Consider the following 13,545-nt stretch of genomic DNA (forward strand, 5'->3'; position numbering starts at 1 on the left):
AAAAAAAAAAAGAGCAAATCATGAAGCTAGATCCAACAAACACTAATTATAATGACATTACAAATTTAAGATATACAAAATTATGCTCGCTCTAAGATGATGCTAAAACAAAATCATACTAAATCACATCTCACACTAAATCATACCACCGAGTGAACACCATCTTCACAAAGAAACTTTTTATTATGATCATCATGATGATAAAAGTGATGACCAACCAAATACAAGTGGAAAACCAAATAACTAGTCTAATACTCTAGTTTGATATGGTTTTCTTTCTATTCTTTATAAATTTCAATCCACATGAATGTAATGCAATGGATTTGCGTGGGATGTCATATAAATTTGCTGTTAGGAAATCCGAGTCACCCTCCGAATTCCCTAGCCCAAGACCGATACCGAATGAAGACAATGACTAGAAACAATATAACACGAACACAAGATATTTAACGAGGTTCAGTCTCCCATAGTTTGCAACTCTCAAGATCAGAACTCTTAATTGATCTACATCACACCACACCTAAAACTATGCCTCTAAGGTCCTATTTATAGACTCACAATTAATCCGATTTACAATAAGATTTAGAACCATAGCATGAATACTAAACCATTACTTCTAAGGATAAACTCTAAGAATCCTAGATACACTAGAATAACTTACCCAGAGCCTTCAGAAGTAAAGAATCCAAAATAGACAAAGAATCAGTTTTGAGCCGCAATCCTAACATTTGCATGGGTCTAGATCTATGGTTTTATACCCCAAAAAAATGGAAATCATTAAGATCTAAGCAATTTTAATGCTATCACAACTTTAAATCAAACAAAATCATGCTCTAGGTTATTGATCTATAGATTGTTATACAAAAACAAAAAACAAAAAAAACAAAAAATCATTTAAAGATATATACATATGTGCATCAAAAATTGAAGAAGATAATAATAGTGTTGTGTCACTTGTGTATGTGTTTCTTAAGGGAAGGAAAAGGAAATAATACCTGGTCAAGCTTAGAAGAGCGAGATTTAGATGATGAGATGAGAAGAGTAAGACTTTAAAGTGAAGTTGGTTTTACTTATACAGAGAGGGTCAAGCAACACCGTTTGGGAGTGTAAAAGGGTTTCAGGTTCTCCCCCCTCTGTCTCTAGTTTATGAGTGAGAAACGACAGTTTTATTGATGGAACGACAACGCTAAAATTCATGATTTAGATGTGGGAAGATATTAGTGACAAATTCAGAACATGAAATTTGAGTCAAAAAACCGTGTGATATAGTCCCACAATTTTGGTGCAATTCATGGTTCCAGGCAAATTTTGATGACTTGTTCCCATAGTCTTAGCCTCACTTGAGGAGGCACTATTAGTCTTGCTCGCATGGCATGGCCATAGCCGCATAGGCACCAATTGCCTCACTAGACATTGGTGTTATTATCCTCGCTGCTAAACTTACTTGACATGACTAGTGTTAGCCTCTCTAAACATAAGCATCGTTAGCCTCAATTGCATGAACATGGATAAAGTAAAATTTTGGATCCTGAAACTTTTAGACTCTCTTCTGTTTTGCTTTCCTTCCTCAAATTTTCATCTAGGGTGGAGAAAGAAACATAGCCGTCTCTGTGACTGAATCTGCATGCTGTTTGTTATTGGGTCTCCACTCTCCAGTTCTATGTTGAAATGATTAAAAAGACGATAGTAGATCAGAGGATAGAGCATGAGATCATTGCAACAGAAAATCATGTTCTCTCTAGTGTGAAGGACCTTTGAGTATAAATCCTAATCTGCAGACGTCGAAACATTGGTATGCTTTGAAAGTGACAAGGGGCGTAATAAACTTTTGAAGGTTTGTTCTTGCAGTTGAAACAGGTGGTAAGGAGGAATATGGAACTCCTGGCTTAAGATTTGATTAGGTTAGAAGATTAAAGCAGTACAGCTTAACATCCTAAGTACTCGACTACTTTACAACACCATTATTATACAAGATCAACATCAGATTATGACAACAAGCCTATCACCCTCATGACAATAAAAGGAAGTCAGTCTGCCCTTTACTCGTCATCTTTCATCCCTTTAAGAATCTTCAGCACTTGAAGCATTGTAGGTCTGCTAGCAGGGTTGTCACACAGGCACACACAAGCAATCTGCAGCACTTGCAACATGGCCTGTTTAGAATCCACACTGAGTACCAAAGGGTCAAGAACATCAGCAGCTTGCCCCTTCTTGACCTTCTGAAGCACCCAGCCTACCAAATTTCCACCTTCCTTCTCTTTGAAGTCGGGTCCAGTTGGCTCTTTTCCAGTCACCAGTTCAAGCAGTATCACACCAAAACTATAGACATCTCCCTTTTTGGTCGACCTCCCACTTTGTCCATACTCTGGTGGAATGTAGCCAAATGTTCCAGCAACATCAGTTGTGATATGAGTCTCACAGGCACTGATCAGTCTTGCAAGTCCAAAGTCTGCAACCTTTGGCTCAAAGTCTTCATTGAGTAAGATGTTGCTGGCTTTGATATCCCTGTGAATGATGTGGGGGACTAATTCATGGTGAAGAAATGATAGGCCTCGCGCTGCACCCATTGCAATTTTGAAACGTCTGTCCCAATCTAGGACGTCAAGAGCTCCCATCCGATTTCTCAGCCACAGGTCTAGGCTCCCATTCACCATGTATTCATAAACAAGGAGCTTCTCCTCACCGATAGAACAATATCCCAGCAATGAAACAAGATTCTGGTGCTTCACCTTACCCAGGGTTTCCATTTCAGCAATAAATTCTCGGTGACCCTGGGTTTTATACTCACTCAGCTTCTTCACTGCAACTGTTTTCCCGTTGGACAAAGTGGCTTTGTACACAGTTCCGAACCCCCCATCTCCAATAATATTTATCTTGTCGAAATTGTTGGTAGCTTCAAGGATATCCGCTAGAGTTAGTTTCAGAAGAGGCTGCCCAAACATGGCCATATTGATGCTCAGAGGCTCCTTTGGTTGGCTATTGCTCAGGAAATAGAGATGGTGATCCATGAAACTCTTCAGCTTGCTATCCTCTCTTTCTTCAAGATCGCTTTGCCGGCTGCTTCTTGTAAGCCATCTGATCAGAGCCACGACCCCTGCAAGAGAGATCAGAGCACTTCCAATTACAATTGCTGCAAGTCCCCAGGCATTTAGCAGTGCTGATTTGTCTAAGCTTTTGACTCGGCAATCAAAACTCGCACTTCTCCCACATAATTTCTTGTTACCAACAATAGATATTTTCGAAAGATCCCTGCAAATTCCACTCCTGGGAATCGTCCCTTCCAGACCATTTTCGGCCAAATTCAAGTAAACCAGACTGGTGAGGTTGCACACTTGCTCAGGAATATGTCCAGATAGCTGGTTACTAGAAACATCAAAATACTCAAGTTGCACCAGGTTCCCAAGGTCTGGAGGAATCTTTCCTTCAAACAAATTTGCATGAAGATCCAAATATGTCAAGTATGAAAGATTTCCCAATGAAAGGGGCAATTCCCCAGTGAGGAAATTGTGACTCAAGTTGACAGTTTCAATCCTCCAAGCCATAGAGTTTGAGAACAACTCATCTATTCGACCAGAAAGCCTGTTCTCTTGCACATACAACCCTCCCAGATTCTGCATGCTTGAAAGAGAAGAAGGAAGCTCACCATCTAGCTTATTAGAACTCAAATCTAAGTGAGTTAGCCCTTTCAGGTTCCCAAAACTTGCCGGTACAGCACCAGATAACTTATTACCAGTTAAATTCAGCTTCACCAAACTGCCTAAACGACCCAAGCTTTCAGGAATGGTGCTTGTAAGCTGGTTGTTTCCCAGATACAGCCCTTGAAGCTTGGGGGAATCACCAAACTCTGGAGGAATGGAACCACTAAGCATATTCCCAGACAAATCCAAGGTTGTGAGATTTGTTAAGCGAGAGAGTGATGTAGGAACTCGCCCAGAGAGCATGTTGTTGTTGATCACCAAATTCACAAGAACTACACATTCACCTAAGTCTTCCGGTATATGGCCAGACAATCTATTATAGGATAGATCAAATACACCAACATGCTGAACAAAACTTATATCCGGGAAATTCACCTGCCGAAAATAGAGTGATGGCTTTGAAGGGATCGGCCCGGACAGATCATTCCGCGAAAGGATTAGACACTGTAACTCAGCAAGGTCACCAAGCTCCTCCGGTATCGCGCCAGTGAGATTGTTGCTCCCCAAGTCAAGTGTAGTGAGGGCCTTGCAGAGGCTAACCTCACTAGGAATCTGCCCCTCAAGGAAATTAGAGTTCAGGTTCAAAACCGAGAGAGCACTCAGATTCCCTATCTCCTTAGGTATGGTGCCCCCCAACTGGTTGTTACTCAGACCAAGCCTTTCCAATGCAGCAGCATTGCCAATCTCCCTGGTGAGAGAACCATTCAACTGATTATTAGAGGCCGAAAACTCCATCAAATTAACAGAGCTCCAAAGGCTAGCAGGTAATTCACCGGTGAAGTTGTTTGAATCAAGCTGAATCGCCATCAATGGAAGCTCCGAAAGGTACTCAGGAATCGAACCAGTAATCTGATTATTCAGCAAATTCAACTGAGTAAGATTCCTACACCTCACAAATGTCTTCTCAATCGTCCCAGAAAGGAAATTACCACCTAGATCAATGTCCATAAGCGAAACAGCATTGCACAGCTCTTCTGGAACTGCACCCCTCAACAAGTTGTTGCTCAAGCTAAGATGCATCAGCATAGAACAATTCCCAATCTCAGGAGGAATCTTCCCCGAAAACTGATTACTTGAAAGCAATATCGTCGCAACCTGACTCCACTTCCCAAACCAAGCCGGCAATGGCCCGGAAAGCTGGTTCTTCTCAACCGAAAACGTCAGCACTGGCAACTCCTTTAGCTCCTCCGGCAACTCCCCGGAAAGCGAATTAAACGAAAGCATCACAGTCTTCAAATTCCTACATTTTCCCAACTCCGGAGGGAGACTCCCATTGAGCTCAGAAAACACCATATTCAATATACTCAGCTCCTTCAACTCTCCTATCTCTTTCGGTATAGAACACCTCAGAGGATTATGAGAAAGATCAAGCTTGGTCAGTGACTTCAGCTTCCACAACTCCGCCGGCAACGGACCGGTGATCAAACACGCCGTAGAGGAAAAAATCTCCAGCAGTGAAAGCTCTCCAATTTCTTTAGGCAATGCACCCGAAAACCGGTTCAACCCAGTGTAGAGCTCAGTGAGGTTTCTAAGGTTACCGATTTCCGGTGGAACTAAACCGGAAAACGAATTGTTTGATATGTCCAATGTAGATAAAGACTGAAGCTTTTGAAACAGAGCTAAAGGCAGAGAACCAGAGAGGAGGTTGTTACCCAAGTCCAAGTACTGAAGCCGGGTCAGGTTCCCAATCTGGGCCGGGACTTCTCCGGCGAGCCCATTTCCGGAAAGCTCAAGAGTCTGTAAATTCGCCAATTTTCCGATCTCCGGCGGGATTTTTCCGGCGAGCGAGTTGGAGCTGAGTTTGAGGGTCTGGAGGTGAGCCAGGTCGCCGAGTTGGGCCGGAATTGGGCCGCGGAGGAGGTTGGAGGAGAGGTCGAGGACGGTGAGTTGAGTCAGGCCGCCGAGCTGGGCTGGAATCGGGCCGCGGAGGCCTAAATCGGGGAGGGAGAGTGAGTCAACTCGGCCGAGTCGGCATGCGACGCCGACCCAGTTGCAGAGCGGGGTGGAGTGTTTCCATGAGGCTAGAATTTCTGGGTTTTCGAGGCTGGATTTGAAGGAGAGGAGGGCATTGGCTTCTGGGTTTTGGTCATCAATGGCTGTGGTGGTGGTGGTGATCAGAAGGCACCCAAATGCGAAGACCCAGAAAGGTGGAAACTTTCTGGGAGCCATGGAAGTTACAGAGAGAATGAGGAAGTGGGTCTGGGTTAATTTTCAGAGAGAGATTGTAAGAGAGAGAATGTGAGGAAGAAGAAGAAGAAGAAGAAGAAGAAGAAGAAGCTTGAACGCCATTACTGAGTGACTGAGAGAAATTGTAGCAGAGACATTTGGTGTTTTAAAAGGGTTTAAGACCCGCATGCAGGTCACGTGACTTCACTTCCGTAACGGCAGATTCTATGATATTGCATACAAGTCCCTACTTGACTCAAGTTTTTAACCACTTGGGGACCTTGAGTTCTTCATATTCTGATATTCGCCCCTATTTTGGTTCTAGTATTTTGGGAAACTGGGAAAGTGTTGCCTTTTTGTCTTAAAATGGGGGGATCTGCTTCTTGGGTTTATCTGCGTCTTTCTTTTGTTATTCTATTTTGGATTTAGTGGAGTGCGGACTAGGTACTAGATTTTGGTGGGTTTCGGACTTTAGGGCTTTAGGATGCTTTGGCACTATGTATGGAGGTGGGAGTGACAGAATCTCATTCTAATCATTTTGTAGATAGAGGATTAGTATATGATGTTAAGATATTAGTTTGTAAAGTTAAAATTATGAAAGCTCGAGAAGCATAAAAATGACTCAAACGAGCATAGAATGTAATTAAGAAGTGATATAATCAACTAATTATGTGCACTAGTGTTATGTTAAACTATTGTTGTTTGATTGCATTAATAATTTTGGTTGGGGGAATGAACTAATGAACTAGGTAGGTGCATCATTGGTAACTATGCCCGGGAGAATCTTATACCATGTATGATTTCGTTTGTTTATTTATTGGGGAAAATTCATAAATATTTTAACTCATTGGGTTTTAGTGCAAATATGAGATGTATGAGGGAGTAGGATGAGAAACGCGAGTTACGTGAAGCCTCCCTGCTCATTTATGAGTGAGATGACATAGGAGTAGGGTGCTAAACGCCAAAAAGGTTCACAAGTGAAAAGAAAAGGTTAGAAGTTACCATGGAGAAAATGTGACCCTTGGGAATTGAAATGTAAATCTTATGGGGAAGACCATTGACTGCTTCAACCAATAGTAAAAAAAAAACGTTAAATTTATATACTGAGCAAGAACAAGGTGATATGTGAGGAATTGTAGCAACAATAGCGTTTGCCAAGAATCATGTAATTTTTTATGATTAAACGTTACTAAACGAGCTAAATAAGCATGAAGTTTTGGTCTATATATGCTTGGATTTTGCTCGCTAGCATGTGAAATGAGACTTAGAGTTATAACATTTACTTTTTAAAATTTTAAATTCCAATACTTACACTACAATCATGACCGAAATCAAGCATCTAACATAAAACTCACAACCCACTTTTTGCTCCATGAATCAATCTCACTACTTTTTTTTTTTTTGGCAACACCGTGAATGTTTATCAACCATTTCATCGATTTCTAAGTGCTAAATTTGGAGTCACCGTTAATATGATAATTTTCATGGCATTTCAAAACAAAAATTGTTTTTTTCCATAATTAAAATTCCACAAAATGATCTGCAATGATATATTGATTTCATTGAGGTCCCTCACTTTGGATCAGAGAGTCCAAGAGAACCTCTAAGAAAACTGACAGAAACGCCCTCCAGAGTCAGAGAGTGACGAAGTTAACTTCGTGCAATACATAGCACTTCTGCGTTCTGCAACCTCCGGTTCATCTCCATAGCAGAGTGGCCTCCACCTTGGATGGTGGTCGTTTTCGTCATTTTCAAATCTGTAACGTTGGCTTCTGGGTTTGTTTCTTAGCTCGCACTTGAGATAAGGATGGGTTTGATGAGACCTGAGAGTAGAAAAGCAAGGGAGAGGGCCATTGCCTGAGATGTCCCTTTCACTAGGAACCAGAAGCAAAATCCAGAACAGGAATTTTCTCTTTTCTGATGCCCTGACACCTTTCATTTTTTGCCATTAAAGAATTTCCTTTTCGGGTTATCTTCAATCGTCCTCTTTTTCTTATTTTTTCCAGATTTCAATTTCGTTTTTGGTGGGAGCAATGTTAAAGGCTTTGAATGAGAAGGCGTTTTGGTGGAGAAATCTTCACTGGTTAGACATTGTTTTATGTAAAAGGGTAGCCTTTTTCCTATAATTTGTGAGTTCCATGCGTGATTGCGTGAATCCAAGTCTTGCTTCATACTTGTTGTAACGTATGAAGTTATTTATAGTCTTCCTAAAGTATGAAGGAGTAAGATGTGACGAGGTTTGGATCTATGCATATATCGTAGTAGAGTTGCTGAAGTATGGATGAGTAGGACGTTATCTTTATAATCCTGCTTTACTTTCCCTATCAAAATTTTAAATCCTATGCAATATAGAACTAATAAACACTTAGGCTGCTAGCTTCTAGGCCAAAAATGAAGAAAAAGAATAGACATTTTGGTTGTTTGCTCAGGGAAAGCTGCCAAAGTTTGTGGCTAGAGGCATAGAGGAATACCTATTCCTTGTCCTCATATAACTCCTTTCTTCCACATGAAAATTATTGGACTGGTAATGTCAGTAACACTGTGCCCTGAACTCAGCTCCAATAGTGGTCCATCTTCATTACTTTACTTCATTGAAGATCTTCTGCTATAGAAAGTAACAACCAAGAGTCATATTTATAGATAGAGATACCTTCTGGGTTTGGGACCAAAAATATGAAACACCCAGAGGCCACCACATGGTCATATTCATGATTTCTCTTTTGAAAATTTTGAAACTTTATTTTGTACTGCAAGAAAAGCTTACTATCAGTTCCACCATATATAATTGTCTATACACTATAGTCTATACACACAGCATAACCATGTCTATATAAAAATCCAAAGCTTGATAATATGAGATGTTCATAGTACTAGTATTAGATTTTGAATCAAGAGTCAATTCGATTAAACTTGTCGAGACACACGACCAACAATATGACAAATCTAAAACTTACGTTTAGGAGTTCCAATTCTCCACTCCGAAAAAAGTAAACAACTTAGGCTGGCAGTAATTCTGAGTTTGGGACCAAAATAAACCAGGTTGCCACCACATCATGTGACATCATAATTTCTTTCTGAAACAATTTTTCAATTATTGTTAGCTTCAGGGAACTGCTGAGTAGCACAAGACAAATTATGCATGAAAACTGAAGCCTAGTAATACTTGCATACTCACGGCTAGGGTTGCTTAAGAAAGCATAGAAGGCATTAATATCTACAATAAAGGTTTTGGGGGTTGGAATAGGAACAGTGATGGGTAAAAAATTACGTGCACGCTTATTAGTTTTGGGAAAATTTCAGAGAGGGTTTCAAATGGGTGGTGTTTGGGAGTCTGTGAAAGTTAAAATGGCCAGAAATGGAGGATTGAGGAAGAGTTGTGAAGTCACTGTGCATGAATGAAGTAACTCTGCAAAGATTTTACCAAAAACTATAGTTACCATTCGGAGGAGTACTAGTGCTTGTGCTTGTGATGGTCTGCGTCATAAGCAATGATACAGCTTGGGCATGGCGTTTTGGATTGGGCATCTTTAGGGGTGAGTACTGTGAAGAAGTTAGTACTGGCAGTCTGGCAGTAGCTAAGTGATACGTACGCAAGAAGACCAGAGATTCTCTGCTGCTCTCTTCTTTTTCTGGGTAGTGGGTGACGGATAGATACTTCATTGATGATTTGCTTTGATTTCTCTCTTTCTTGTGTTTTGGAAGACACTACCAACTTGTTACAAATACCGATTATTGTGTACCTATTGTGTAACATCTACACGCAAACTATAACAACTTTGGTGTCAAATACGGAGCCAGTAAATGCGAAAGGACTCGTATACTACTTTTTTCTTATGGTAATGAGGAAAGTAAATGAGAAATTTTGATAAATGATTGGTTTTTTATATTATCTAAATTGAATTTTAACCATGTTTTGTTAAATAGTTGAAGAATGACCATATAAAATTGTCAAAAGTCTTAACCACCCAGTTCAAATTCTTTGTAAATTGATGACATATTTGCAAAAACCTTATTCACGTCTCTCTTGATTCTCAATTCCTCATGAATACTCACTTCTCACCTTCTCGATCTTTCCCTTTCACATACTTGACAATTAGCATCCAGTGCAATATTGGTCTCTCAATTACGCAATTGCTGAAGAACTCGTTCAAGGTAATAGATAAACGTGTTTCAGAATCACATCAAATCAACCTTCATAGTTCATACAAAAAGTATAATGGAGTTATTGTAATTATTCAAGTGGTGGACTTCGCAGACACAGTATATCTCATTATACCATGCATCAATCTCACATTGTGTCACATATATACCCATTGGCCATTGCAATCCTTCTTCATCACTTAACCATTTTGGCTTCAAACTGAGATGAATGCTCTCTTGTGTAGCTACACATCCAAACTTCGTAGATAAAATTTGATGACACTGCATATGAAAGAGATAGATTTAGATATTTAATAAGTTTTTTTTTTATGAAATATATATTAGGTTATCACATACGAATTACACTGAAATAGATACCGGTTATGAAATAGATAGATTTAGATACTGAATAAGTTTTTTTTTTTATAAAATAGATATTAAGTTATCACATACAAGTTACACTGAATTTCGATAGAGAAAGTTTAAGACTTTCAACTAGTTAACAAAACAAGGTTAGAAATGAACTGGAGAGGTTCTTGAAAAGGTCAACTACTTAAAATTGTGTTATTCCTTGTAAACCTAGGCCTTTTCATGTGTTACATATCACGTATAGGATTAGACATCCAGTTTCTGTGCTTGGATATTCAATACTAGGATCTGCTTGGACTTTTAGGAGAGGATGCCACGTCATTATAGTCAAATCCAATGGTGAATGAGATCCCTCCTCACTGGTTTCTCCTTCTCTCAGTCCCTACCAAATCTTTGAGGTTCGACTGTGCTGCTGCTGCGTCGTGGTTACTCCTTATGTGAAGCTTTTTGAAAATATGCTTCATCTCCGGTGGGTCTTCATCTCCAGGTCTAATGATAAAGTTGCTTGTATGTATAAAGTTTGCAAATTTACTTGTATGAAGCTCTGAATTGTGATTGCATACTTTTTTGGTATATAAATTTAGTTCCTTTTGTAATATGGAATGAGAAATGATGGTGTTGTACCCATCTGTGGATCATAGGTGGGTTTGCTCTGAGGAGGAAAGATTGCAGAACAGTGATTGGTTTGTGTTTTAGGAGGACGAAAAGGTGTTATAACAAGGGTCGTCAGCATTGTTCTTCGACTTCTTTCCAAGTTGAAGGGCTGATGCTTCGATTCGTCAATGTATAAGCTGCTTTAGGATTAGGATGTTTCAGATATGGGGGGTAGCTAGGTAGTAAGAGTAGGAAACTAGGAATCATGTAGGATTGAGTTTCAACCGGGGATTTAGTGCAGTTCCCAATTGTGAATCTTGACTGTGAAGAACAAAATCATAGAGGTTCCATGTGGTAGTTGGTGCTTTCCTCTGATGGTGAATGTTGACATTGAAGTATATCGGCATGCTAATTCCTTTAATTTCGATTCTGGTGTTCTGCATTTGTTTTCCTTGAAACTTGGATTTCAGTATAAGAGTTCCTGTGGTTGTGGATTCTCTGCTGTTTTTAGTTTTTCTTATACTAGATTTCGGAATGTGATTGCTCCAATGCTTAGTTTACCGAATAACGATCATATCTTTGAACCTGTATAGCAAATTGAATGAACACTAAGCTTAGCTTTTTGATGAGCAATGAGATTGCTTCTTTGGTCATCTTTGATTTGCTGTCTGATTGTTCTCTGTGTTTGCTTGATGAAAGACTATCATATATTGACACTGTTGGGTCTGTGTTAGGATTGATAGTAAGTTGCAATCAGTTATTTGTCTTGGTTTTCATAAAGTTTAGTACTTTTGCTATTTTAATTGTGTATTTTAGACATTGGCCATTGGGATGTGTACGGCCTTGTTCGTATTGAATTTTTCGGTCAGTTCTTGTTTTTTGCTATCCTTTTGGCTTTCACCCTGGTTTGTAAACGTTCCATATATGAGTCTTCGAGAATTTAATTGTGGCCAAAATACAGCAAAAGTTTCTGTATGGGATTTACAAACTTGAATGTAATATTCTGTTGTCAATTTCATGTAGAACTAATGTCTTAAGCAAAATAACATAATTTTGTTTGTCAAACATAAATGTTGGTATTAAGCCTTAGTCTTTCTACACTTTCAGTTTCTGATAGACTGATTCTAATCACACGAAGAACGTGGCTGTTCATCTTAATCGTAAAGTTACTTTAATTTTGCATATCATCTTCTTGTGCTGGATATCAGCAACCAGTGAAAGTTTTATCCTTCGGCATTTAGGATAACACATTTTTGTTTTCATGGCATTCATGATGTTTTCAACATATACATCCACCATTAAGTAGCAGCATTTCATGTTTTCTCCTAACAACTTTTTCATGAACATTAGATATAGTTTGCCTAGAGGTCTTCCGATGCCTCATAGATATGGTCTAACCAACATTAGTTTATCCTCCATATGCCCCATAGATATGGTCTAACCAACATTAGATTTGGCTGCTCGGTTCCAAGAAGTGGAAACGGCTTTAAAGCGTTTGATATCCGCTGAACCAAGCTTTGTCATGATGAACCACTATTAGTTCAGTTTGGAGCTCAGACCATTTTGGTGGTGTTCTTCTCCTTTTGGTGCAGTCATCCATTGTTGAACCTTGATTGATGTTGCGGGGAAAGAGCAGAAGCAACGTTATGTTTAGAGTTTGTACAAGATGAGATCCAATTAAGTTTCAAACTATAAACTTGCCCACTAGGATTGAGTTTCAACCGGGGATCTAATGCAGTTCACAATTGTGAATCTTGACTGAAGAACAAAATCATATAGGTTCCATGTGGTATCGGTATTTTCCTTTAATTTCGATTTTGGTGTTCTGCGTTTATTTTCCTTGAAACTTGGATTTCAGTATAAGAGTTCCTGTGGTTGTGGATTCTCTGCTGTTTTTAGTTTTTCGTTTCTTGTACTAGATTTCCAAATGTGATGGCTCCAATGCTTAGTTTACCAAATAATGATCATATCTTTGAACTTGTATAGCAAATTGAATAAACACTAAGCTTAGCTTTTTGATGAGCAATGAGATTGCTTCTTTTGGTCATCTTTGATGTGCTGTCCAATTGTTCTCTGTGTTTGTTTGATGCAAGTCTATCATATACTGTTGGGTCTGTGTTAGGATTGATAGTAAGCTGCAATCAGTTTTTTGTTGCATTTCCTTTGCAACTTTTATTGTCTCTTACTATGCGAATTGAATTTTGTCATCTTTCTGATTGCCATGGGGCTTTGTAAAAGTGATGTATTCAGAGAAAGGGAAACTTCAATTGGGTTTGAAGACATATAGTTGACACTGATTTACCTTGAGTGTGTGGATTATTAGGTGTAAGAGATCTTCATATTAGGTAGAAGTACTGCAGAGGCATGTGAATTGTGAAGGTTTTGATATTCTTTTAGAATTAAATTCAGTTTACCCTCCTAATCTTTAGTGTCAAAATCAGTTCAGTTCTGCAACTTTTTTTAAAATCAGTTCACCCCTTCAACTTTCGTAAACACATCAGTTTAGTCTAATTTTTGAATTCCTCTTAAAATATGACGTCACCAAACTGACAAGGGGGACCCATTTTCACCAAACTGA

General features: G+C 39.3%; 1 protein-coding gene across 1 annotated transcript; it reads right to left on the reverse strand.

The window, feature by feature from the left end:
• Positions 1 to 1,872: 1,872 nt before the first annotated feature.
• Positions 1,873 to 5,867, reverse strand: LOC101294416 (leucine-rich repeat receptor protein kinase EXS-like). The gene has a single exon (XM_004309170.1). It carries the CDS (start codon positions 5,865 to 5,867, stop codon positions 2,040 to 2,042), a length of 3,828 nt encoding a protein of 1,275 aa, XP_004309218.1. The 3' UTR covers positions 1,873 to 2,039.
• Between the last annotated feature and the right edge of the window lie 7,678 nt (positions 5,868 to 13,545).

Source organism: Fragaria vesca, linkage group LG7 (genome assembly GCF_000184155.1).
Source record: "Fragaria vesca subsp. vesca linkage group LG7, FraVesHawaii_1.0, whole genome shotgun sequence".
NCBI lineage: Eukaryota > Viridiplantae > Streptophyta > Magnoliopsida > Rosales > Rosaceae > Fragaria > Fragaria vesca.

Coding starts and splice junctions, on each gene's coding strand:
- LOC101294416 (XM_004309170.1), bottom strand. CDS start 5,867: ATGGCTCCCAGAAAGTTTCCACCTTTCTGGGTCTTCGCATTTGGGTGC.